The 25865-nt window shown below is 36.9% G+C and overlaps 1 protein-coding gene across 1 annotated transcript in view; it reads left to right on the forward strand.

Moving 5' to 3' along the window:
* bmpr2b (bone morphogenetic protein receptor, type II b (serine/threonine kinase)) overlaps positions 1 to 25865 on the forward strand; it is a 74110-nt gene that overhangs the window by 30080 nt on the left and 18165 nt on the right. Inside the window, exons 2-6 of the mRNA XM_079427168.1 lie at positions 911 to 1099; positions 3944 to 4114; positions 23547 to 23657; positions 23752 to 23843; positions 23986 to 24216. Of these exons, the coding sequence (XP_079283294.1) occupies positions 911 to 1099; positions 3944 to 4114; positions 23547 to 23657; positions 23752 to 23843; positions 23986 to 24216 (794 nt within the window). The remainder of the gene's footprint in view (positions 1 to 910; positions 1100 to 3943; positions 4115 to 23546; positions 23658 to 23751; positions 23844 to 23985; positions 24217 to 25865) is intronic.

Below are 25865 nucleotides of genomic sequence, written 5' to 3' on the forward strand. Positions count from 1 at the left end.
GTAAAAATGTGCAGCATGAAACTTTTAATTTGATTTGATTTGAACTGAAGAAGCCATTTAAAAATATATATATTGTGATGTTAAAATGTTGTTCACCTGTAATTTTGGAGATTTTACTCTCTTCCAATTACTGATTATCAAAAAAGAAAAATGGTGGCAAATGAGCACGCTTGCAGGGGCAAAATCATTGGAGAAGTGACCCTGGAGCACAAAAGTAGCACAGGTATATTTGTAGCAAAAGCCAAAAATACATTGTATGGGTCAAACTTATTGGATTTTCTTTTATGCCAAAAATCATTAGATTATTGAGATCATGTTCCATGAAGACATTTCCTACGATAATTATAATTATATTAAAGCATCATTTTTTATTAGTAATATGCGTTGCGAAGAACTTAATTTGGACAACTTTTTTTAATTTTACTTTTTTTGCACCCTCAGATTCCAGATTTTCAAATAGTTGTATCTCAGCCAAATATTATCCTATCCTAACAAACCACACATCAATGGAAAGATTATTTATTCAGCGTTCAGATGATGTATAAATCTCAATTTTGAAAAATTTACCCTTATGACTGGTTTTGTGGTCCAGGGTCACATATGTCCAATTATGAAAATTTGATAAAAAATTATGAGCTCAAAAAATTCTAAGAAAATAAAACCTACATGGATGAATCGTTAACAATAAGATCTACAACATGCATTTAGAAAATACGTTTCATGGTGACTTATATATCTGTCTACATATATAATAGACACCATGTGGCCTGACTTGTCTTAAAGGGACTTTTATAAGTTATGATCACTTTGCTTTTCCGTAGTGTGTAGGCCTACAGGAAGTGTTCCTGACGGATGTAGTGTGTTCTGTTAATAATCTCATCTCTTTTTTTCCCATTCTGTGTCTCGGCAGCTGCTCAGAGTGAGGAGAGAGAGCGGGAGTGTGCTTTTAATGACCAGCACCAGCAGGTGGATGAGCAGAGTGTGGCTGCTGACTGGCACATCACCAGAGAAAATAACACCATCCTGTGCAGCAAGAGCAGCCGCTGCTACGGCCTGTGGGAGAAGACACATGACGGAGAGATCCGCCTGGTCAAACAAGGTCAGAATGAACTCGAACACACACAAACTTCTGCATATATACTTATGAGGACTGTCCATTTCTTAAAGAGACAGTGCAACCATAAAACGTGTTCAAACGCATGTTCAGCATTACCTCCATGTTGTTTTAAAGTGTGCTACTATTATATACTAAGCTTTTTACTCACCGAAAAATGACAGCATACTGGTTTGTAAGAACATGAGAACTAAACTAATCTTTTAAATTACGCTAATAACTGCACTCTAACCCAGATTAATAGGTTTGCATGACTGTGTTTTAGAACATAGTAAATTAAACACAAATGTCTGATAATTTAGAAATCTTAATTAATAAAAGCTAAATTAATATTCATGATCTCATTCATTGTCATGTTAAATGTATAATATATACATATATGGCTAATTCCACGAAATCGGTGCCTTTTGCGTCCCTAAGAAATAATCAAATATAGATTTAATATAACAACAAATAAATGTGCAATTTAAAACATAACAATGCTATGTATGCTTTCATCAATATTACATCAAAAAGTCAATTAAATATTATTTTAAATAATTTAAATGGCATTTATGATGGTAAGGGTAAGGTTTTTGGCCTGTCCCTCACTATGATTTTTATTTTTCAGCAGGACGTTTAATTTGTAAAATGAAGGCAAAATTATATTAAAAATCACATTTGCATATTGTTCTAAATATGTGACCCTGGACCACAAAACCAGTCTTAAGTCGCTGGGGTATATTTGTAGCAATAGCCAACAATACATTTTAAGGGTCAAAATTATTGATTTTTTTTATGCCAAAATCATTAGGATATTAAGTAAAGATCATGTTCAAGATATGTTCAAGATCAAGATATTTTGTAATTTTCCTACTGTAAATATATCAAAACTTAATTTTTGATTAGTATATGCATTGCTAAGAACAACTTTAAAGGTGATTTTCTCAATATTTAGATTTTTTTGCACCCTCAAAAGATTCCAGATTTTCAAATTGTAAATATCCTAACAAACCATACATCAATGGAAAGCTTATTTATTCAAAATTGACCCTTATTATGTTTTTTTTATTCAGCTTTCAGATGATGTATAAATCTGAATTTTGAAAAATTGACATTTATGACTGGCTTTGTGGTCCAGGGTCACATATATTCTCATTGTTAAGCAATGTTTTTGGCATAAGTATGCATTTGTTTCTATAAAATATAAAGCATTTTATTGGTATCCCCTGATTTCATGTCAGCCCTGTTACCCTCATCAAAAAACCATTGTAAAATAATGTACATTCAAGTGACATCACTTCTAGGAGGTTACATCATCTCTCAAGCAGGATGGCTACACTTAACACACAAGCATGTTTCTCTCTCACTCCTTTAATGTTCTATTTTTTGATGATTTATGAGGCTTGACTGAGGGAATCAATATCTACAAGTAAAATCCTTTCAAAGTGTACAATTATGTGCTTTTGTGAACTTAGCTAGCAATTAGCAAATTTGTTTGAAATCTTCAAACCTGTTACTGTCAACCTGTTTTTAGAGTAACAGGTTTTGGCATTTGGGTAACAGGGATGACACAGATTAGGTTTGACCCTGTTTTTAAAGATTATCTGTGTAAAATTCATTTTAAAGCTCGCCCTCGGTATATTGTTGAGCTAATGCCTATATCATTCAGTGGCATATGAGTTCTAATTAAACTATAGTATCTGGTAACGCTTGTGTCGGTAACAGGGTTGGCATAAATAGTCATAAATTACATAGCCTGAGATGGCACAATACAATTTTTTGTCATTTTAAGGTGTCTTAATTTCATGGATATTTAAAAGATATTGATTAAACTTATTTTGTCACTTTTTCCAAGTGGAAAAGGCACAGATTTCTCCAGGAAAGTTTTCAGTCCAGTGATCCAGCAAGCGAATCCATTCAAGCAATTAGTCCAAAACAGGGCTAATGTAAAGAAAACCAGGCTGATTACATAAGAGATGGTGCAGAGAATTGATACTCACGTTGCATTAATTCCAGTGTGTTTCGCTCAAGCTCTGTGATTGTTTCTGAAGAGCATGAGAGCTCACTCACGCATCGTGTGAAATACAGACTGAACGTAACGTCAAAACATCCCACCACTGTATGATTTGCAAACTACGTTTTCTCGGCTGGATAAAGCAAACCAGCTTCTTTTGATGGTTGAGGATTGATGGTTGAGGATTGCAATCAAGGTAAAGACGATTGCGGTGACGTACAGGACTCGTAAGCACGCGTGAGTGTAAATACACTGTGTTTGAGCGCTCTTGACGCACAGATCATATGTTGTATTCATGCACAGACACATTTCGGTGCATTCACATTGTTTCCACACACATTCAGGATAATGTTTTGATTTGTCTTGTGTATGTTGCTGTGTTTAGTCAGTGTGCACAAAGGTATCAATTATATGAACTTCTTATATCATTTGGTTCTTTGGTGTCCTTTTGGAGTCTTCCACCTGTCCTTTTTTTGAAAAGATATCTAAATTTATCTTGAAATAAGCTTTCAGAGCATACAGTTTTGTGAGAATCACCCTTCAATGTTTTGGTTTACTTTGCTGGATATAGTAAATAATGACAAAATTAACGTATTAAGCAAGATAAATGGTATATGCTTAACTTCATGATAAGTGTGCGATTAATCGTGATTAATCACACCAAAAAGGGTGCGATTAGTCATGATTAAAAAATATATACAGTGTATATATACGATATGATATGATTTTTCACAAATTGCATACCTTAAAATGCACACAAATGTTTTCATCCCCACACATTCCTACAGACTTTGTATCTTATTCACTCAACCATCTGCATCTTTTCTTTGCAGGCTGTTGGACTTACATTGGCGACCAGCAGGACTGCCATGACGACCGTTGCGTGGTTACTACCACGCCATCACAGATCCAGAATGGCACCTACAGATTCTGCTGCTGCAGCACCAACATGTGCAACGTCAACTTCACCGAGAACTGGGTGCCTAGCCCTACCAGCACCACCCGTAAGTCTTACAATCACTAAACCTAAACAGAGCACTTCTTCATCTCTAGGTCACATCTGAAACCTCCACGTCTGCGTCTGAGAGTCAACGCCCGTATTAGATTTCTGTGACGGAGTAAAACTGGTCTTGCAGGATCTAGTTTCATCAGTCTTACACAAATCATGCTGATCACTGTAACATTCTCGTTTGAGTGTGTTTTATGTCAAATCATCAGATTACAGTGTTCACATCTATAATATACCGAAGGACACTTTTAGACGATAATTTTCATTTTAGCTCATTTCTACAGCTTCATTGTGAGTGCCATTTCAATTATTGTAGTATTAACACTGAAAAGGAAAAAGCTTACTAAAATTAACTTGCACTGGAATGGCCGACAGTAGCATACTCAATTACTAACATTAGAGTAACAATGTGTGGGTGACTGTGATTTTACTGTTGAGAAACACATTAACACTAACTGCGTTTAATGCGTGCAAATGTGTCTGCAAATAAAGAACATGGTGCATTATGGGCTACTTGGTTTAACTGATTGTATAAATCACATTGTGTGGATTGGACTCTGTTTTGTTCTCTTCTACTAACTACTGTATCGACTGTGCTCTGGAATTTTGGATAAGAAAACTCAATAGTCTAATAGTCGTATTGACTTCTATGTAGTCGATTGAAGGTCAGCATCCTCCTGTCCATGAGGTCACGGCTTTTGAAAATGAATGCCCACACAATCAAAGCATTTTGGAAACACAAGTATATCTGTAAGTGTCTGAATTTGCACCTGGTCTATTTTCAACATCACAGTAAGATCTGACTGTTGGCCTTTTTCAACATATCCCATGATTCCTAAGTCATAAATGAACTCTGTAGGTTTCCGGCTCTCGTTCTTATTTGACAAAGTGTGCATGTTCAGCCCATATAACAGTTGTTTAGGGATCTATTAACTGGTTTGAGTGTTAGTATGCTCAAGTGTTGAGTTTGCTCAACAGCCAACTTAGCATTGCACCCAAGAATTTCCAAATGGTCTGCTTCTAATAATTTGTTAGGGTATGTAAGAAAAAGTGAAGAGGACTTTGACGATCTTGATGAAGAAGTTTATTGCAGCATAGCAGTGACAAAGTACATGTAGTAGCTTGAGTTCAACGGAGTCGGAATGAGCCCCCTACATCCTAAGTTAAAACATTTTATACATTTCCAGCTTACTACCCTACATGTAAATGAAGTTGCTCCATACAGCTGTAGTCTGTATGTTAATTAAGTTCTGACACCCCTTTGTCTGAGGTGGTTCTCAGTGTCCCACACCTGCTCCCATTTTACAATTGGTCACCTTTTGCTCAGGATGTGATCATCCCAAATGGTCTACAAACAACTGTTGGCTTTCTTATTCTCTATAATAATTAAGCCATTTTGGGAAATGAGCATGATCAAATATATTGTGGAGTGGAAGTTGGGTCGAGGCAGACTATAGATTCTTACAGTTATAATGTAGGGCCATTTGATTTCTGCGAGGCGGAAAACGTGGACGGAATCAGGTCAAAAAACTGAATTTATTGTATAACGCAGAATGTCACAGAATACCTATGGAATAGGTCAGTACACGTAAATGAAAGCAGGATATGGACTGGTGTCTGTGAATATTATTTAAATATGAATCCTGCATGTTCTGTGTGTCTCTGTGTGAATGAATGGCACAGACGTATAATGTAATACTACTACTACTACAAAAATATTAAGGAATATTTACCAGAAAAATTATTTACCAGAAAAACATGTCAATTAAGAGGTGTTAGAGAAGGCTGGACAACAACGTGGTTCATTTTCACTTATCATTTAGCTTGTTCTGCAGGGGTTTTGGATATTTATCAGTTGGTCAGACTGAGAGACCATGTGGCAGACTTGTTGAACTCCCAAAACTAGGAGACTAGTTCACTAGCCTAAACCAGCAAACTACCTTCTACACTGAAAAATCAGGAGTTGAATCTCCCAAAAAGCCAACTGGCTATTTGAAATTAGAAATCCAGACTTTATCTTCATCACATTGAACATTGCAATTCCACCAATTTGGTTAAACTATGAGTAGTCCTTCTGCTCCTTCAGATAGTGTCCCTGGTTAATAAATACTGTGTGTTTTGCTAGAGTCCAGCTCAGATGAACTCCTGCTTTCAACTAACCCATACAACCTTTCATTTCCCATCCTCGCTCTCCTAGAGCTGTCTAATGCCTTACCTCGGGACAAAACCCCGGCTTTACCTCTTTCTTTGTACCCTCTCATTCTCTTGCTCACCCTCTCAGTTCTTTTTCTCCTTTTGTGTTGCCTTTGAGTGTATCTAAAGAAAGTGCCGGATGGCCCTGCTAAAAGGATAGAAATGAGTCACCACAAACGCAATCAAACAATACAGCAAAAAACAGAGTGAAATACGAAAAAAGAAATCAATGGCTGTCAGACTTTGTAAGAGTGAGTTATTTGCATGCTGCTTGGCTTCTCACACCTCTTTTCAGTGCACTTTTTTGCTGTTAGTCTCTTTTTCTCTTTCTCCCCTAGCACGACTTCTCAAGCGAAGAGCCTTGAGAAGTGCGTTTTGATTTGAGGAATAATGGAAAAATAAAAGGTTTTAGATTTCTCAAAGCCATCGCTAATGAATGCATGAGTAAACTTTGAAGGCTTGACCCTGGAAATCAACTTTGCACAAAAACATTCAAATTAATCTGTCTCTAAAGACAAGATGAGAGGTTGAATGTATTAATGCAGGGGAGGGAGCCCCATGTTTGGCGCCATGCCTGCATGAAGAGGCCACAATGTTTGAGAACTAAAGACACGGTGTCGGCCAATCGTCTTTCTGCTTTCGAGTGTTACCGGGCAGAATGCCTGTACACATGTGTCTTCTGTATCCTCAGACGGCTGTCCCCTCACCTCCACCACAGAGCTGGTCCAACCCTACTTAATTTTTTTCATGGTACACTGTATAGCAGCAGGGTGCAAAGCAAGGCCATGCTCTACATCCAAACCCCACCCAACCGCAGCTGTCTCTCGCCGCTGTCTGCTCAGAGCGAGAGACACCAGACTGACATTATCAGCAGTCTGCAGCACATGTGAATAAAATCTGTAGTCTTGTGCAAAATGTAGCACTTGCATTGATGGATGATGTCCGCAGACGCTCCCTGATGTGTTCCTCGTTGAGTTAAGAGGCAGCTGACATCCTCACTTGTTATACAATCCATTTACCAATATTTTCACCCCTCCACCACACAGTTCCCGGCACCGGATGTGTTATTTGGTAAACGCATGTTTTTTTTTAATAGATAAGTGAAGTGCAGATTTGGAAATGTTCCCTCACCCCACTCTCTACGTTGGAGAGCTGCTGTGATGACTCGTTTTTTTATGTTTTATTTATGGCAGTTTTTCAGCTCTCAGAAAATGGGCAGTACAACAAAAACACGCTTTTAAAGCAGGATTTCAACAGGAGGAGGATGTCATACCAGAGCCAAAGGCTGCGACAGGGGCAATTATTTCACTTTTAATCCTGTAGAGTTGCAGACGTGAAGATGTTCTCCGTGTGAACATATATAATGATGGTAATTGTGCGCGTAAGTGTTGTGTTCCAAGAGGGGAATCTCTTATGAATGCCACATGCTTTCCAACCTGTGAAATCTGCAGCGTGAGAGACAGTTTAGGAAGATTAAGGTGGCACGGTTTCTTTTATTTCTCTAACAAAAGCACTCATGCTACACACACACAGATTTAGATGATGCTCACAGTTGACACTATCAAGAACGCTCTTCTGCTGCATCGGAGGCACATTGTTAGTGTTTGTTTCTGTGCGTGTGCACACCTGCTGACTGTGATGAGCAGTGAGGCTGTAGCGGAGCCCAGCTGTTGTGACATCAACACAATACACTCTGGCTTGGGTTAGAGTCTCTGTGGGTCACATGGCTGAACTGTTGTAGCTTTTATGTTTGATTTACAGCAAAGACTTTCACGCAGGAAGATTTTACAAAGATTAGATGCATTCCCATTAGTTTAAATCTGAGAATATTCAGGGATTTTTTTATCTTTTGGTAAGGTCGGTTTTTGTATGTTGTCATTTTCAAGATTTGCATGCGCTTTTTGTTGTTGTTTTTTAAATAGTAGCTTCCCAAGCTTTGGTTTTTTTGGGCCGTCTGCCTGTCTTTTTCAAAAAAAAGTTTTATACTCTGACCTATGAAGCATTTTCATCACATCCATCCATTCATCCAATCGTTCTATCATTCTGTCATCCATTCTATCATTCTATCTACTGTTCCATTTTTCTATCGTTCTTTCTATTATTCTATCATTGTATTCATATTAATGAACTTCAAAGCAATTGCTGAATTATAGCAACATTTACTATGAGTCATGTCAAAATTAATATTTGAATCCAGCCTTTTTTTTTGCTGAGTGAAGGACAAAAAAATACAAAATTCCTCAAATGCAAATCTGAAAGAGCCATTAGATTTTTATTTTTAGTATTTGTAAATCCTATGGATTTTATTTTACTGGATGTTATATATTTTCTTGTGGATTCTATCTGGAAAATACTTTGCATTCATTTACATCATTCTATTATTTTTTTTAATGTCCTACATTTGCATCAGGCATGGCGTGAAGAGATTATTGCAGAAAAAAGTTAGCAAACTTCCATTGCATTTATTCAGTCTTTTGGCTTGGATTGGAACAGGGCTGTTGTTATCTGCAGAAGAAGCAGCAGCACACATCTGCTAGTCTCTGGCATTGTACTTCACTGATTTTGTAAGCCGTACACCTGCTCAGAAAATGTGAAACGCTCTTCTGCTTTTAGAGTCTCTCACACACATTCACTGCAAGCTTCATTTAGATGGACGGTGTGATCTCCCAGCTGAAGACTGTGAACGGAGTGTGAGAAGCCTCTGATCGATCAGGCATAGATTAACCTTGGCAGCTGTTTTAATTGCAGAGGGGGAATGATCTCCCAGACACACACACACACACACACACACACATACCTCCTCTACCTCTCCTCTCTCCCTCCTTTCACACCTCCTCTCCCTTCCCCCCCGGCCATAACTTAGTGAGTTTACACTTTATCCTCCTCTCTGCTGTTCTTCATGGTGACATGTATAATGGCTGCTTAAATCCCGTCCTTTCACACAAGCTTTCTAGGCTGCTGTGGTTTATGATTTTCCTTTTTCCCCTCTCATTGTTCTTGATGATAAAGCAGCTACCCTCTGTTGTATATTATTTTGCAGCACTACACCACAAGAGACTGTGTTCTGAAATGATTTTGTCACAGTTTAAGGCATGTTGTTAGCCTTACCACGTCCTTCCCAGAAATGATGTGGTAAGTTCCCAGCAACACGTAATTATTTTATCCACTCTAAATGCAAAAATGCTGCAATACACAAAAGACACAAAACAGGCTGGATATCAGGCCATAATTTATTTTAATACGCTCATGCAGAATGAGATTTCATGGTGGGCGGAGCTATTGTGGCGTGATGCCGCAGTAATGAGAATTTAACTGTCGGTAAAATGTCAGTCTGTTACACTTTGTCCTAACCAGCCACAATGAAAAGACAAATTATAAAATGTGATTTTTAAAATATTTTTGTCCTAACCAGCCACAACCATAAGTGACAAGCTTGTAATTGAATAGTCCTTTGCTATAATGTGAACCAGTTTTGTTATTTTTAACTAAAGCTAAAACTTGTTTTATTATTTAAAATAAAAAATAAAATGAATTGAACTTAAAACAAATCTATTAATATTAAGTAAGTTTAAGTACATTAAGTAAAATGAGTAAACTTGAACTAAAAATAAATGAAAGCTAAATATAAAAACTAAAACAAAAAAAAATAGTCAGACAAAAGCACAAAAATAAATGAAATTTAAACTAAAATTAAGCCGGAAAGTAATCAAACTGACAAAAACACATACACATTTTATTAAGCTTAAACTGAAATTACAATGAAAACTAGTAAAACTGATAAAAATACAATTGAATTAAAATATGCAAGTAAAAGCTACTTAAAATATTAATAAATAATAGAAATAATACACCGGTGTGAACAGACAGACAGATTATTTGTTGATCACACAAACATGAAAATTCTTACTCGTGTCGTTCCAAATCCGTAAGATTTTCTTTCTTCTGTGGAACATAAAATGAGATATGAAAGTCATACAGGTTTAGAACGGCATGAGGGTGAGTAAATGATGACAGAATTTTCATTTTGGTGTGAACAATCGCTTTAAGTGTGATTAAAATCAGAGCCTTTCATGGCTCATCCGATTAGAAATCCTATTTCAGAGCTTTTCTGCTTCATATGGGTCATTAGCGCATGTTTGTGTTCATTAGAGATGCATATGAGTGTATGCTGAGGCAGATATCTCCATCATTGTTTGTTTGAGCGTGTGCGGACACGTGGGCGGCACACAGACTGTGCGGAGGTGAGACTAGATGGCTAAGTGCCTAGCGACAGGGCAGAAGATCTGCCAGCCATCACCTCAGGTTGCTGCTGCTGCTGGATTCGTGCCGTGGGACTTTGAGCAGTTGTTTTTTGTGTAGGAGATCATGTATTGAATATCTGCCCCTGGGACTAACAAATGAAGGGAATTAGTATTGAACTTCTCTGCATGATGGAAAATTAAGGAGATAAAGTGTTCTGGATTTCGATCACTAAGATGCTTGTGAAGATTAAAAATGTACTCTCTCTGCGCAAGCGCATAAATGTATATACTAGTGTGCAGTCCTACATGCATTCTTGACTTACTGTGATGATTAAAAAAAATGTAGTCATATCACAGTATTTATCGAAAGGCAAAAATTCTGTCATCATTTACCGGTACTCGCCCTCATGTCGTTCCAAACCTGTTTGAGTTTCTTTCTTATGTTAAACATAAAAGCAGATATTTTGAAGAATGCTGGTAATCAAACAGTTGATGGTCCCCATTGACTTCCATAGTATTTCTTTCTTTACTATGGAAGTCAGTGGAGGCCTGTTTGGTTCAACAATAATATTATGAAATAGTTTTGCAATTTAAAATATCTGTTTTATATTTGAATATATTGTAAAATATAATTTATTTCGGTGATGGTAATGCTGAATATTCAGCATCATTACTCCAGTCTTCAGTGTCACATGATCCTTAAGAAATCATTCTAATATGTGACCCTGAATAGCTTTCTATTGATGTATGGTTTGTTAGGATAGCACAATATCTGGCCGAGATACAACTATTTAACAATCTGGAATCTGAGGGTGCAAAAAAAAAAAGCCTTTAAAGTTGTCCAAATGAAGTTCTTACCAATGCATATTACTAATCAAAAATGAAGTTTTGATATATTTACGGTAAGAAATGTACAAAATATCTTCATGGAACATGATCTTCACTTGATATCCTAATGATTTTTGGCAAACAAGAAAAATTTATAATTTTAACGCATGCAATGTATTTTTGGCTTTTGCTACAAATATACCCCAGCGACTTTTTATGAGCGTTGAAATCATTTTGGAATTCTTTAAATCTAAAAAATAAATAAAGTAAAAATCAAGTCTTTTGTAACACTATAAAAGTCTGGGGGGAAAAGCACTGGAAAGTATTTCTTTCCAAAAAAAAAAAAGAAATCTGACCCAAAATGTACAAACGTTATACAATGTGTTCAAATAGTTCTGTACATTTGGTTTAATAACATTTTAAATCAAGGTCTCTATTTAAAGTCTCCATTAAAATTGCAGTTGGCTCTTTTTCATTCCTACAGTCACCATATTAAGTGCTGCTATTTCTGTTTCCTCCCTATTATAATGTCTCCTATTATAACATCATCTATAATGTTTTTATTCAGGTATAATGCAGCTACAGTATAAAGATGTTGGCAGTTTAGCTTTTGCTCAGCAAGATTCTGTTGAATCTGTTACTCTATGACAGTATTTGTCCTGACAGAGAAAACTAGCTATAGCCACATACTTGTTTTGAGTTTTTGATTTGTATTCAGAAACGTTTCAGAGCGCAGTAACGTGTAAATTGAGTTTGTGTAGCTAGAAGTGGCCTAGGAGAATGTGGAAAGCACACATAAAGAGGAGACGTGTCGGCTGAACAGAAGGAGGTGTTCTCTTTATGTCACACTGATTCTGCTGGAGGAACGTGGCGGGTGGTGTAATTGATGGGAGGCCGTTGCTGTGGCGCTGGGCTGAGACAGGCCGACGGTGTCTGATTCATGACCGTGTCAGCACTCTCTCCACCGGGGACCCCAGATGTGCTTCTTCGTGACAGGGGTCACAGAGGTCAACAGATCTGGGGTCACAGGGTTCACGGTCACAGACGTGCAATCTGCTGTGAGAAACCTGAGCCCGGTGCTCACCCTGCACATCAGTCTACAGATGTCTAGACACTCAACAGACCCGTCTTCTGAACGAAATCAGGAACAGGTTTTAATTTGAGACCGAAACAGCATTTTCAAAGACCCCATGACTTGACACATGCAGTTTTTTTTTTTTGTGCTGTGTTGACGTATTTTCTATTTACACATAAAGTTTAGGCTAAAAAATAGGGCTTATGAGGCCTTTAAGAGCATTGTTGTCTTATTGTTTGTTCCCACTTTATATTAGGTGGCCTTAACTACTATGTACTTACATTTAAATTAATCATTTGATGCAATGCACTTATTGTGTACATGTTTTTACATTGTACTTATAATTTAAAAAAAATTATAAATTCTGTAATTACATTTATAATTACACTGTTGACCCACCCTTAAACCTACCCGTACCACCAAACCTGCCCCTAACCTGACCCATATCCCACCTCAATAGCAGCAGAAGTGTTTTGCAATACAGTATGAACACAATAAGTACATTGTACTTCTTTTTTGATGTAAGTACATAGTAGTTAAGGCCACTTAATATAAAGTGTGACCTATTGTTTTAATGATTGTCAAACTGTTTTAAAATGACATTCAAATTTATACTTTGACCTCTTTTGGTATGTATTAAGGGATAATTCACTGATCACCATATATGATAGAAATCGCCATATGAATTTATTTTATATATATATATATATATATATATATTTATTTATTTATTTATTTATTTTTTATTTATTTTTATTAATATTTTTAATTTTTTTTAATATTTTTATTTATTTATTTTATTTTTTCCTGAATGATGAATGACTGCAAAGGTCATTTGAATGTAGTGGTCAAAAGATGTGTGAACTCTGCTCCATTCAGTCTCTGTTTCTCACGTTTCTTCAGGTGTGGCAGGTGCGGCTTCTGTAGCGAAAGCAGATCCTCCTGCAGCATAGTCAAATAAGCTGGTTTCCTCTCTCTCTTTCTTAAACCCAGGATTGTGGTTGCTGTGTTATGCTAGCATAATGTAAATCATAATGACCAACAAAAGGAGCGGTCTCGGATCATCTTGAAATGTCTCCGCCTCCACCGATGCGAAATCTGTGGCCAGCGCTGTAACTCACTTATGCAAACGAGTCTGTTTTTGTCACCGTTTCTTTTTTTTATTGAAAATCCAGTCACTTTCCATGAGCTTATTTGTCAGAGTGGTGTGAATCGCATTGGGCTCAGACGGCCGGGAGTTATACAGCAGTCGCCATGAATAAAAAATGAATAAAGAGGAACACTGAATCAGCGTTGAGAGGATTAAAGCCATCTGTATGGAATGAGAAAGAAAGACACAGAGAAGGAAAAAAGGACAGGAAGTGAAAGTGGGAGAAAGGAGTAGGTTATCCACAGAGGAAATGCCTTTTTGACTCGGGCACTGCCAAACTGCTAAATGCCGGAAAGCGCCTTCCTGATAGGCGGAAAAGAGCATCAAAGAGCCTCTATGCAGCTACTGTTACAAAGACAAGAAAAGCCAAAAGTCAAACAGGAAAAACACCATGTCACAGTGGAACTAGATATCCCTGTTATATTTGGACTCCTTCATCTCATTCATTTTGATGGTCGGCGGCACACATTCCCGCTGGTTGTTTGTTTGCCAGTCAAAATCGTACCGTTATATACCGTAATGTTCCCAGCCCACACTTTTGGCAGGTCAATGATGCTCTAGATTTCTCAGTCTTGTTAGAGTAAATGTTTAGATACTGAATCATTCATTTGGATATTCATACTTTTGTTCTGATAATGATGTGAATTTTGCATCAGACTCAATGTTAAGAAAATTATGAACTTCAATACTATATAAATGATTACACTACCTTTTCCATTCCAAGCTCCCTATTGTCCACGAAAATATTCAAAGGCCCCTTAACATTTAAAGGTTGTTTTTTTTGTGTGTGATTTATTATACAGGTTCAAGATTAAAAAAAATAAATAACCTGGAATCAATTTCTACCTTATAATATGTATTAGAGCTTAGAAAAATGTATAGTAATATTAAAAATGAAAAAGTTTTTTTTTTGTAATTAACATGACTTTTCCAGCTCTAGAAATCACACTTTTCAATTCAAAAAATAAAATATATATATAAAAAAAACTATGAAAAAAAATTTATTTAAAAAATGTAAAAATTTTAATAACTAATACGCTGTTAAGTTAACTAATACACTCACCCTCTCTCTCTCTCTCTCTCTCTCTCTCTCTCTCTCTCTCTCTCTCGCTCTCTCAATTTTCGTGCTTTATTGCTATGACAAATCACCAGGCCCAGATGAAATCCTTTCTTTTTCACATTATCTGCATTGATTTTGAGGAAAAACGTGTGGAATGGATTAGGTATAATGTGTTAAACTGAACTAACACGCGAGTACCACAGCCCGTTGTAGACACCATGTACTAGAGTGCTATGCTTTTATTGATATGTGAAAGCACAATTAAATTAGCCATAATTTAATAAATAATGACTCAAGAGGCAAAGGATGTGTACAACTTTTGTGAATGGTGTTCCAAGTCTGTGGGCACGGATTCATAGCTTAGAACGCTTTGAGTTGAAATCCCTAAGGAGAAAATGAATCGGGCAAAATCTTCCGGACTGCTGAAAAACTGAGCGGTCATTGTTGTGCAGTAATGCAGCTAGAGCTAATGAAGAAGTCTGTCCATTCTTGAAGCTGTGCTCTGAGTTGTGCCGTCAAACTGATCGCCAGCAGTTTGTGTGTACGTGTGTGTCTGTAAGAATTAAATTCCACAACAGCATGTGCCAAAAACGCTGTAGATGTGCTTGTGCTTGCCAGATTGAGTCCATCATTTTATTGTGCTGATGAGCTGTCTACCAGCAGAGCTGTGAGCGAACAAGCATCTGCTCATTTCCCTTAATTAATTTATTCATTAGCTTTGCCTCTTTTAACCTTAACCTTTACACAGTGAATGGCAAGAGTTTTTTGGGGGGTTGGTGGAGAATGAGTTTGCTCGGTGAAACCCTAGTCAAATAAGAGTGCAGGTAATAGAGTCTGATAAAGGCTATTAATATATAGTGAAATTAGGACTGTACAAATATCAGATTTTCATACTTGATTAATGTGGCCTAAAGCATAACAATACTGCAATATCTAAAAAAAAAAAAATTGTCAAATTCATCTTAAACTTTATTTTGTGTTTTGTCTTTTAAATGACTCTCAAAATTAAGGAAGGAATTAATGTTCAGTGATTTCTTAATTCAGGCATGTCATGTGCAGGAGTAGACTACTGTAGTTCTCCGTTAGATAAGGACAGATAACAAAGTAGGAGTTGTAGGAATTATTAAATGTAAATTTCAAACATTTGTATTTGTGACAAGTAATGAATATTTATGTGACACTGACATTAGCATATCCACATTGAATATGCTTCCACTTTTAATGCTCCAATAAAAAGTAAAACCACCTTTTCTTTATTTTATGGTAATGTAACATATCTTTCAATAATATAAATAATACTGCACACCTGTTTAATTTTTAAATTTAAAATAGTGTGATGTGTAACAGAGTAAAACGTAAGCACAGGTTCACTATCATTCACTATATGCTGTTTGAGTTCATTCTGAATAACAAACACACTAGTACTGAATTTGCTTCTGTGAATATGAATTATTTTAACTAGTTTATCTTTAGATTATAGTAGTGATGCACCAATCATGATTTTTCATGGCCGATTCAGATACCAATTTTTTTTTACAAGCAAACTGGCTGATATCGGTACCGATTCCAGTTTTTATTTTTATTTTTTTCTTTAAGCAACAAACAAGAAAGAATAAAAGTATTTGGCATTTAACAGGCCAAACTAGCTTTTGGCTATTGAAAACAATAACCATTTGAAATTAAAGGTAGTAACTGCGCAGCAAGTATAGAAACATAGATGGTACTGACATCAGCATTTAGCTTTTGTTTGTAAATTGGGTTGAAACTACATAAAACTGGCCTTAAATGAAAGCATTAACTGTAACCATGTGAAATTAAAGGCAACAACTGCATAGTTACAATCCAAACACCACAATCAACACACATTCAACAGTCCAAACAAAGATGTTGCTTAATCAGCATTTGTTTTCGTTTTTAAATTTGGTGTAAAGAAAAAAAGGTCTTTACCAGTGAAACTAAATAAAACCATAGTAGGCTATATAAATAAGTTATCAAATGTTTAGCGCAACGAGTAAAACAATGATGCTACAGCGGGAGCTTTTTAAATCAAATTAAATCAATGTAATTTTAAGGTAAAATAAAATAATCATCCTGTACAGAACTGACCTTTACTTCTGGCTTTTCAAAAGTGCATGTTTTTTTTTTTTTATTATTTACAAAAAGAAGTATTTCAGATTTGTCACAAGTTGGTCTGTTTCGTTTCTCATCCAGCTGCGCTGAACAACCGTTCACGGTCTACGCTTGTGCAGGGCGCGAACAGATATACTCACGCAACTTCAGCAAGCGCAGGAAAGCGGCTCTTATTTGTGCGCCAGTAACGTTACACCAATGGCTGTTCGCTACTTGGTATCTGTGTTTATGTGTTTGTTGTGCTTGTGACAAATGTCTTCCACACAAATGGCATATGCACGCGGTCACACTTCCAGAAAAATCGGCCGAAAAAAGACAAAAAATCGTCCGGTTCCAATCTATGGCCGGTCAACCGGTGCATCCCTAGATTATAGACCAACTGCAACCAATTTATCCACTACCGCAGCCATCAATGAGCCCATCGGCAGAGTGCAATACGTGAAAGAATGTGCTCCAATGCATTCACTTTCTAACTTTTCAAAGTCTGTGGTTAAAGTGCCACTTAAGCGGTAAAAGGCAGCAAATACACATTTTTAATGTTGCCGCCGCGAAGTATTATTCTGGATGAGTACCCATCTGTATGGTTGTGAATCGGTGGGTGGGGCTAAACAGGCAGTGATGTAGAAGCAGGCGTTGATGATCTTCTGCAGAGGCTGTGTATAGCCACACTATTACGCCATAGAGTCAAATATTGGCCGACTGGCTTTAATATAAGCTGATTTTAGACTAAGAAAGTTTTGAGTTCTGAAACTTACAGGATGATTTTATAGCACAATGACCTCTTAGATGTCAAAAGATCAAAGGAATGTTTGTTTCTCAGTTCATGACCCCTTTTAATATCAGTGTTTTTGTCTATATCAGTCTATTGTGACATCCGTATGTGGTGTGAAATTTTGCCAGTCTCTGTTTTATAGTGTCACTGTGCAATTGCTATGGCTTTCTGGGTTGTTGCTAGGTGGTTTTTGGGGTGTGTGGCTCAATTCAGGAAAGCCCGTCGCCATTATATTCTGGCCCATAGCTATGCTTTGGATCTGAAGTTAACAGTGGTCAAATGCAGATTGCAGTCGTGTTGCGTTTGTCTGGCACATGCTGATGTATTTTGTCAGGCTCCCTTACTCTCTTCCCCACCATCCAACTCTGAAAGCTGAATGTAGGCCAGAGAATTCCCATTGAGTGGCTTTGTTGTCCTCGCTGGTGGGGGGGATTCAGGTAGTGATGTTAAGTCCTGTTGTGGTAATGGCAGCATGAAAGTCTGCCCGCTCATGTATGACTCCCAGTCTCCTTGGTGTCTCTGAGCCGGCAGTCTTTGAAATTCTTCCACACAGGCTTTGTATTATGGATGGGCTGCATATCTAAGATGTGACTGTTGGAAAGACCCTGTGTGGTACCCATAATCATAACATGAGACGCATGTTCCTCAGGGGAAAGATGATTTATCATTCAGTGCTTTTAAAATCAGTTTTGCAGGTGTCTCAGACAGATTAGTCTTGATTTAAAGTATAGCCGATGTCCCTCTTCCTTATGAATTTTAATGTAAGAGTTTTGTTTTACTCTTTGCACAAACTGATTTTTATGGGACTATATGTAGTTCTGTATTAGAAAACCATTAAAGAAATAGTTAATCAAAATTGTCATAATTTACTAACCTTCCAAACCTATATAACTTTCAAAATTATATTTGTAATATTCTTGTAACGTATTTGTCCATTATTTGAAAGTCCACACAACCAAAACATTTCTTCAAAAACTTTATAAAAAACATCGCGTAAGTAATCTATATGAAACGAGCTGTTTAAAACAAGTTTTCTGAAGGGATATGATCACTATGTATTTAACAGATTTAACTTTACACACAAAAATGTATCAACAACACACACGCATAGAGCACATCAAATATGGTCGATAGAAGCTCCAACCGTGCTTGATGTGTGGGAACCAGTGTTGGGAGTAAGGCGTTACAGAAGTAATGCATTACAGTAACGTATTACTTTTTTATGTAACGCAGTAGTGTAAGGCATTACTAATCAATTTCCAGTAATATTTTACTCGGTACATATTCAGTAACGCTTGCGTTACAACACACTTTTAGCCCCAATTTTATTATTATTATTTTTTTTAATTTAAAGTCTGGCTTTTTTATGTCCCTTGGGCCGGGCTTTGGGCCAGTATTCACATCATAGTTCAGACGCGGGCCGGGCCTCGGGCCTGTTTTAGGCTTCTCCTTATCTTTATATTTTATATTTATATTGATGAAAAAATTGCCGCGCTGGTGGAAATAACATGAGTCCGTGACTGTTAAGAGCAGTGTTTAGTGTCCCGCAGCAGCAGCGAGCCGTCAGCACAGCTGAAGAGTTCTGCTTCAAATACACACAATAAAGCAAAAGCCCCAGCAAAAGTATTTACCATGAATGTGTCCGCGGGAAATAGTAAGGATTCGCCATCTCCTCGTTAGACACTCCTTTAGAGAGAAGTGCATCTTCACAGATAACGATTATATTAAATAGTTTTTTTTATTTCGTTAAGTAGTAATTTAAAGCTTTCTATAGATATATTTATCATGTGTGTGAGGCATGTATTCACTGTCTTTCGGTTCATTTTTGTGAAGCGCTCCTGTTCAAGATAAAAGCACGACATTTTGTTGATATTGTGAGTGCACACAAATAAAAGTAGACCCTTTACAGTTCAGAATGATTTATTACTCTTACCTTTATGACCAAAAATTTTGGCGTAAGTTGTTTCCATTAAAAAAAAAATTGTAATTGATTGCGCTGGCGCCTCCATGTCCTGCGCTTTAGCTTCCACTCTCCGCACAAACTACTGGTGCAGCGCACATTTATCTAGGTTTAACGTTTAAACATTGTTATATGCTTGAACTCTTTTAGTATATCTATAGATTTTATTTTAGGCAAGTCGTGATGATTTGAGAAGGCTAAATTGATCAAACATAAGTTATGATCAGCCTGCCGGTCTGCCGCTGGCCGCTTGGTCGTTACTTTAAGAAAGAAAAAACGTATTTAATGAACAAAAAATGCTCAACGTTTTTTCTAAATGAACTTAATAAAAATCTGCAACGAAATATAAACTAGTTATTTTTGTGAAAGTAACTCAAAAGTAATACAGGAGTTATGTAACGCATTACAATTCTGAGACAGTAATACTGTAAGGTAAGGAATTACTCTTAAATAACAGTAACAAGTAATCTGTAATGTATTACAGTTTGGAAGTAACTTGCACAACACTGGTGGGAACCGATAATGTTTGTCTTTATAATGAAAGAACACAAATTGACAGTGAAACAGAACTGGACCCCATTGATTTTTTTTATTGCATGAACAAAAACAGTTCATCAAAATATTGTGTGTGTGTGTGTGTGCAGCAGAAGAAAGAAAATCAAACCGTTTCGTTACAACTTGATGACGAGCAAATTCTGAAAGTTTTTTTAGGTTAATTATCCATTTAAAGTTTGTCAGCTTTTAAAAAAATTCTCCTGAAGTTTCTAAGTACATCAGAGCTATAGGAGGAGGGACATTCTCACTCTACAGAGCATTTGATTGGACAAAAATCGGTGTAGTGCAGGATGAGTCATCAGTATTTTTGTTCTGTTGTGATGTCAGTTTTAATGTAGGCCTATCTGTTAAATCTTAAAATTGTCAATGTTAGGGAATATGCTAGCATATAGCTAGATGACTTCAAAGCTAATATACATGGTCTAAAAACCATACAATTTTGATTTGATAGGGCTTAGTAGTAAGTTTTTGCTGCTTTTCCTCTGTGTGCTTGTAACCTCTAACTTTAACTTTAAAAGCATCTCAGCACAGTGTCTTTACTCTCATACAGCACTGATACAAATAGACAACAGATAAGAGTTTATTGCAGGCAGGTTGGGACTGTGCGTGGTTGCCAGGCATTATGAGTGGGAGATGGTGATTTTGCTGAAGAGTTCTGGTTACCCTGGGAAACTGCGTCTGTCCTGATGCTCGGTCTGAAAGAATGTGAAGGACAGAAAATCAGTTCGTGATGTGATGATAAACATGAGGCTAGAGAGAGAAATGAACTGCATTATTCCATGTGCGTCCATGAAGGACATAGACTAGAGAAAAATGTAATTTGACGACAAACTCCTATGGAATCATGGGAGGGAGTTAATCAGTGTGTTAAAAGACATTATAAAACGGTTAATCGCGAAATAAACGTTTTTGTTTACATAATATATGTGTGTGTACTGTGTATATCTATTATGTATATGCAAATACACACACATGCGTGTATATATTTAAGAAAAACGTTTATTTATTAAATATATTTATATATAATATAAATGATGTAAATGCATGTAAATATTTTCAAAATATATATTTTATGTGTGTATTTATATATGCATAATAAATATACACAGTGCACACGCATACATTATGTAAACAAAAAGTTTTATTCTGGATGGAATTGAATCGTTTGACAGTACTAATAGAAATACTTTTTGGCATATATGTGACCCTGGAGCACAAAAGCAGTCTGAAGTCGCTGGGGTATATTTGTAGCAATAGCCAAAAATACATTGTATGGGTCAAAATTATTATTTTTATTTTATGCCAAAAAATCATTATGATATTAAGTAAAGATCATGTTCCATGAATATATTTGGTAAATTTATTACATAAATATAACAAAACTTAATTTCTGATTAGTAATATGCATTGCTAAGAACTTCATTTGAACAACTTTAAAGGTGATTTTCTCAATATTTAGATTTTTTTGCACCCTCAGATTCCAGATTTTCAAATAGTTGTATCTCAGACAAATATTGTCCAATCCTAACAAACCATACATCAATGGAAAGATTATTTATTCATCTTTCAGATGATGTATAATTCTCAATTTTTTAAAATTGACACTTAAGACTGGTTTTGTGGTCCAGGGTCACATATTGTGATACTGAATGATTGGCATAAACCATGGTATTTTATGCTAATTTCAAAGAATGCAATAGTATAACCCTTGTATGTTTCCATGATTCTGTAATATTTCATACATGCAGAATATGAACTATGGAGACGTGAGAAAGGAAGGAGAGCTCTCGTAATGGACAGGGAGCCGGAGGGAGACATACAGGAAGTATAACAGGATTGTTCGTAGAGTCTGGAAGAGGGAGGGACACTCAGACATTCTGCCTCCGAGCTAAATGCCGCCGGCTCCAAGACATGTAAACAGTGTCTATGTATATGTGAGAATGAGAGTGTGTTTTTTTTCTGTCGATATCTATAAATGCCTGTGTTTTATCCTCTGAGCATTAAATGAGCTTGGCTATATACGAGTGTGTGTGAGAGATTAGTTTCCAGAAGCGAACACCAGCATGCAGTCTGACGCACTGCTGTTGATTAAATCTCATATTTATTGATCTGTCTTGAGAAACTCAAACCTTTTTAAGCTGTGTGATAGTGTAACACTGCAGGTCTGGTGCCGTTCTAGCTGCTGCAGTGGACCTGCGAGGGTCCAGCTCAGAAAAGTGTAGATTTGCATGTATGTTATGTTTTCCCGTACATCCGCATTCATTACCTTGAAGATACACACACTGATAAATTCCACATTTCCTGCATGCATCAATTCCCAAATTCATTTCAATACATAAGCATGCACAACATTTTAAGCTCGATTTCTTATCTAATCATCATCTCATAGCAGTTGTGTGAGTGGGTTTGGTTTTGAAGCACTGTCCTGCCGTTTTAAGTGTTTGTTCTCTTTCTCTCGGCTTGAAACTGAAGTCCATAGCTGTGGTTTTATATCATTCCCACTCATCTTTCTCTCTCCTTAGCTCTTTTTGTGTGAGAGCGGCTTTCTTGCCTCGAAGCTCTCACTCTCGTATGCAAGGACATGTCTGTGTCTGAAGCAGAGTGAGAAAGTGAAAAGAATCAAAAGCTGAAGAAAGCTAGCGCTGAGTTTAATTGGATTTTGGAGGCTGTATGTCTCTGTATGGCTCACGTACATGACAGACCACAACGTTTTCAAACATTTTGATAGATGATGCTGACTTCACTTTTCCAACTGCGATTTTGTTTTTTCAGTTAGTAGGATTTCTTTTGGTGGGTGGACTGTTAGATTTGAACTAAAACTGGTGGACACATTTGTATGTGGTCAGGATTTAACAAATCGCATCATAAGGGCAGATATTTGATGAATTCATGGAATGTTTCAGATTGAATACACGTTAAGCTGTTTTAAAGGTTTAGTTCACCCAAAAATGAAAGTTCTGTCTTTAATTACTCACCCTCATGTTGTTGCAAACCCGTAAGACCTTTGTTCATCTTCAGAACACAAATTAAGATATTTTTTGATGAAATCCGGGAGCTTTCTGACCCTCAATGCAACTGTAGAACTGTAATAATATCCAGAAAGTTAATAATGATATCAATAAAATAGTCCATGTGACATCAGCATTTCAACCGTAATGTAATGAAGCTACGTGAATACTTTTTGTGTGCAAAGAAAACAAAAATATTGACTTTATTCAACGATTTCTTCTCTTATAAACTTAATGAAAAATATCTAGTTTCATTAAGTTTATAAGTGCATTACTGCACAGTACAATACAGTATCTGACTTTGGTTTGTTATTCATTTTTATTTGTGGTAATTGACAGCATGTTGATTCTTTATTCAACATGCAAATTCATAAGCTAAAATGAGCTTAAATGCAAATAATGATTGAATGTCTAACATGCCTCTCTCTCTCCTTCTCTCTTCCCTTTTTCTCCAGAAGAGCAGCAGCCTTTACATAGAGATGAGGCTGTGTTCATCGCCCTCGCGTCTGTCTCTATAGCAGCGGTCTTGATCGTGGCGATGTTCTTCGGCTATCGCATGGTGATGGGTGAGATGTGTACTGATTGGCTATTTTCAAATGAAGGTCACATTATATTGTTACAGTGTTGTGATGCATTGTGTGCACACTGTTTGTGTTACAGGCGAGTGTAAACAGGGTCTGCACAATATGGACATGATAGAGGCCGCACCGTCAGAACCGTCTCTGGATTTAGACAGTTTAAAGCTCCTGGAAGTGAGTTCAATTCTTCTAGCTGCCACCAAATATGTGCACATTATCATATTTTGATTTTCAATTGTATTGTAATGAACTTGAACCATCTGTATTTATCATGTAACATCTGCTACAGTTCACACCTGAATCTTTTTTCATGCAGTTGATTGGTCGAGGACGTTACGGTTCTGTCTACAAAGGATCACTGGATGAACGCCCAGTCGCCGTAAAGGTTTTTACCTATGCCAACCGGCAGAACTTTGTGAATGAGCGCTCCATCTATCGAATCCCTCTTCTGGAGCATGAGAACATTGCTCATTTTATCGTTGGCGATGAGCGTCTCACAACAGATGGGCGGATGGAGTACCTGCTGGTTATGGAGTACTACCCTCATGTAAGTATTGATCTGGTACAAGGCCTCTTTTCTGTCAGCCTTAAAGTTGTATGTGACACGGCTCTGGTGCCTGCCTGCCCTGTTGGTGTAGTTTTCCACATTTTACCTTCATCTGTCCTTTATTCCTCGTCTCTTTGTTTTATCGGTTTCTCCTGACTATTTCTGTCAAAGTCTGGAGTGGAATCGAATGTCCTGCCGCTATCTGGTCAGGTATTTTTATCCATGATTCAGATGGATTTCCAGCAGGCAGCAGGAGAAGGTTGCCTTGGATGTCAGCTTTGTGTTTTAGTTGTGCCTGTTCATCTTTCTCTCTCTCTCTGTCTGACTGGCTCCTATTGTTTTCATTCACTTATTCTGTATCCATCTGCCATTGCAGTCAGAGAAATTGTGTTTCATACTGAGATGAATTCACTAACAAATTTCTCTGTTGTATTCACTAACCACCAGCAATCCAGTGCAGCACTAAATGTGCTGAAATAATGTGCTGCGGGGATGACGTATTTTTGGAGGAAAATCTGGAAGTTGACAAAAACCCAATAGGGTTTTTCCATTGGCTTTTGGATTATTGCGGAAAATAAACTCTGTGACCTTCAAAAGTTTATGATATTTACATCATTTTCACTAGGGATGCAAAAATTGTAACCGATACCTATAACCGATAATTAAGTCCTTCTCATGACCGATACCGATAAATTCATATTTTTATATTATAATTTTCATATAATCTGCAGTTTGTGCACCCAGGAGAATACAAAATCTAAGATTCACTGATTAAACTGATATTTTAGTAGCTCTGGCCTAACTATAGCAAACATCATTCCTGACTCTTCAAATGTGTTTTATTTTTTGTGTAAGGCACCACAATACTTTGTAACAGAAATGGTTTAACAAAATTATGACAGAACTATGGTTTATCTGCAATTAACAACTCATTAACAGCAAATTTATATTCAAATATTTCATGCATAAAGAAATGCATCTATTCAACGTTTTTAGTGCACGAGGATGAGAAAGTTATAGTCTTTAAGCAGTGTTGGGAGTAAGGCGTTACAAAAGTAATGCATTACAGTAACGTATTACTTTTTGCTGTAACGCAGTAGTGTAAGGCATTACTAATCAATTTTCAGTAATATTTTACTCTGTACATGTTCAGTAACCCTTGCATTACAACACACTTTTAGCCCCCAATTATTATTATTATTATTATTATTATTTTAAATTTAATTTCAAGTCTGGCTCCTACTTTTTTATGTCCCTAGGGCCGGGCTTCGGGCCAGTATTCACGTCATAGTTCAGATGCGGGCTGGGCCTCGGGCCTGTTTTAGGCTTCTCCTTATCTTTAGATTTTAGACATCCATCAATTATTGATGAAAACAAATTGCCGCGCTGGTGGAAACAACATGAGTCCGTGCTGCCGCGACTGTCAAGAGTGACTCGACGGTGTTTAGTGTCCCGCAGCAGCAGCGAGCCGTCAGCACAGATGAAGAGTTCTGCTTCAAATACACACAATAAAGCAAAAGCCCCAGCAAAAGTAATTACCATGAATGTGTCCACGGGAAATAGTAAGGATTCGCCATCTCCTCGTTAGACGCGCCTTTAGAGAAAAGTGCATCTTCACGGATAACGTTTGTATTAAATAGTTTTCGTTT

This window comes from Barbus barbus, assembly GCF_936440315.1.
Source record: "Barbus barbus genome assembly, chromosome: 10".
Lineage (NCBI taxonomy): Eukaryota > Metazoa > Chordata > Actinopteri > Cypriniformes > Cyprinidae > Barbus > Barbus barbus.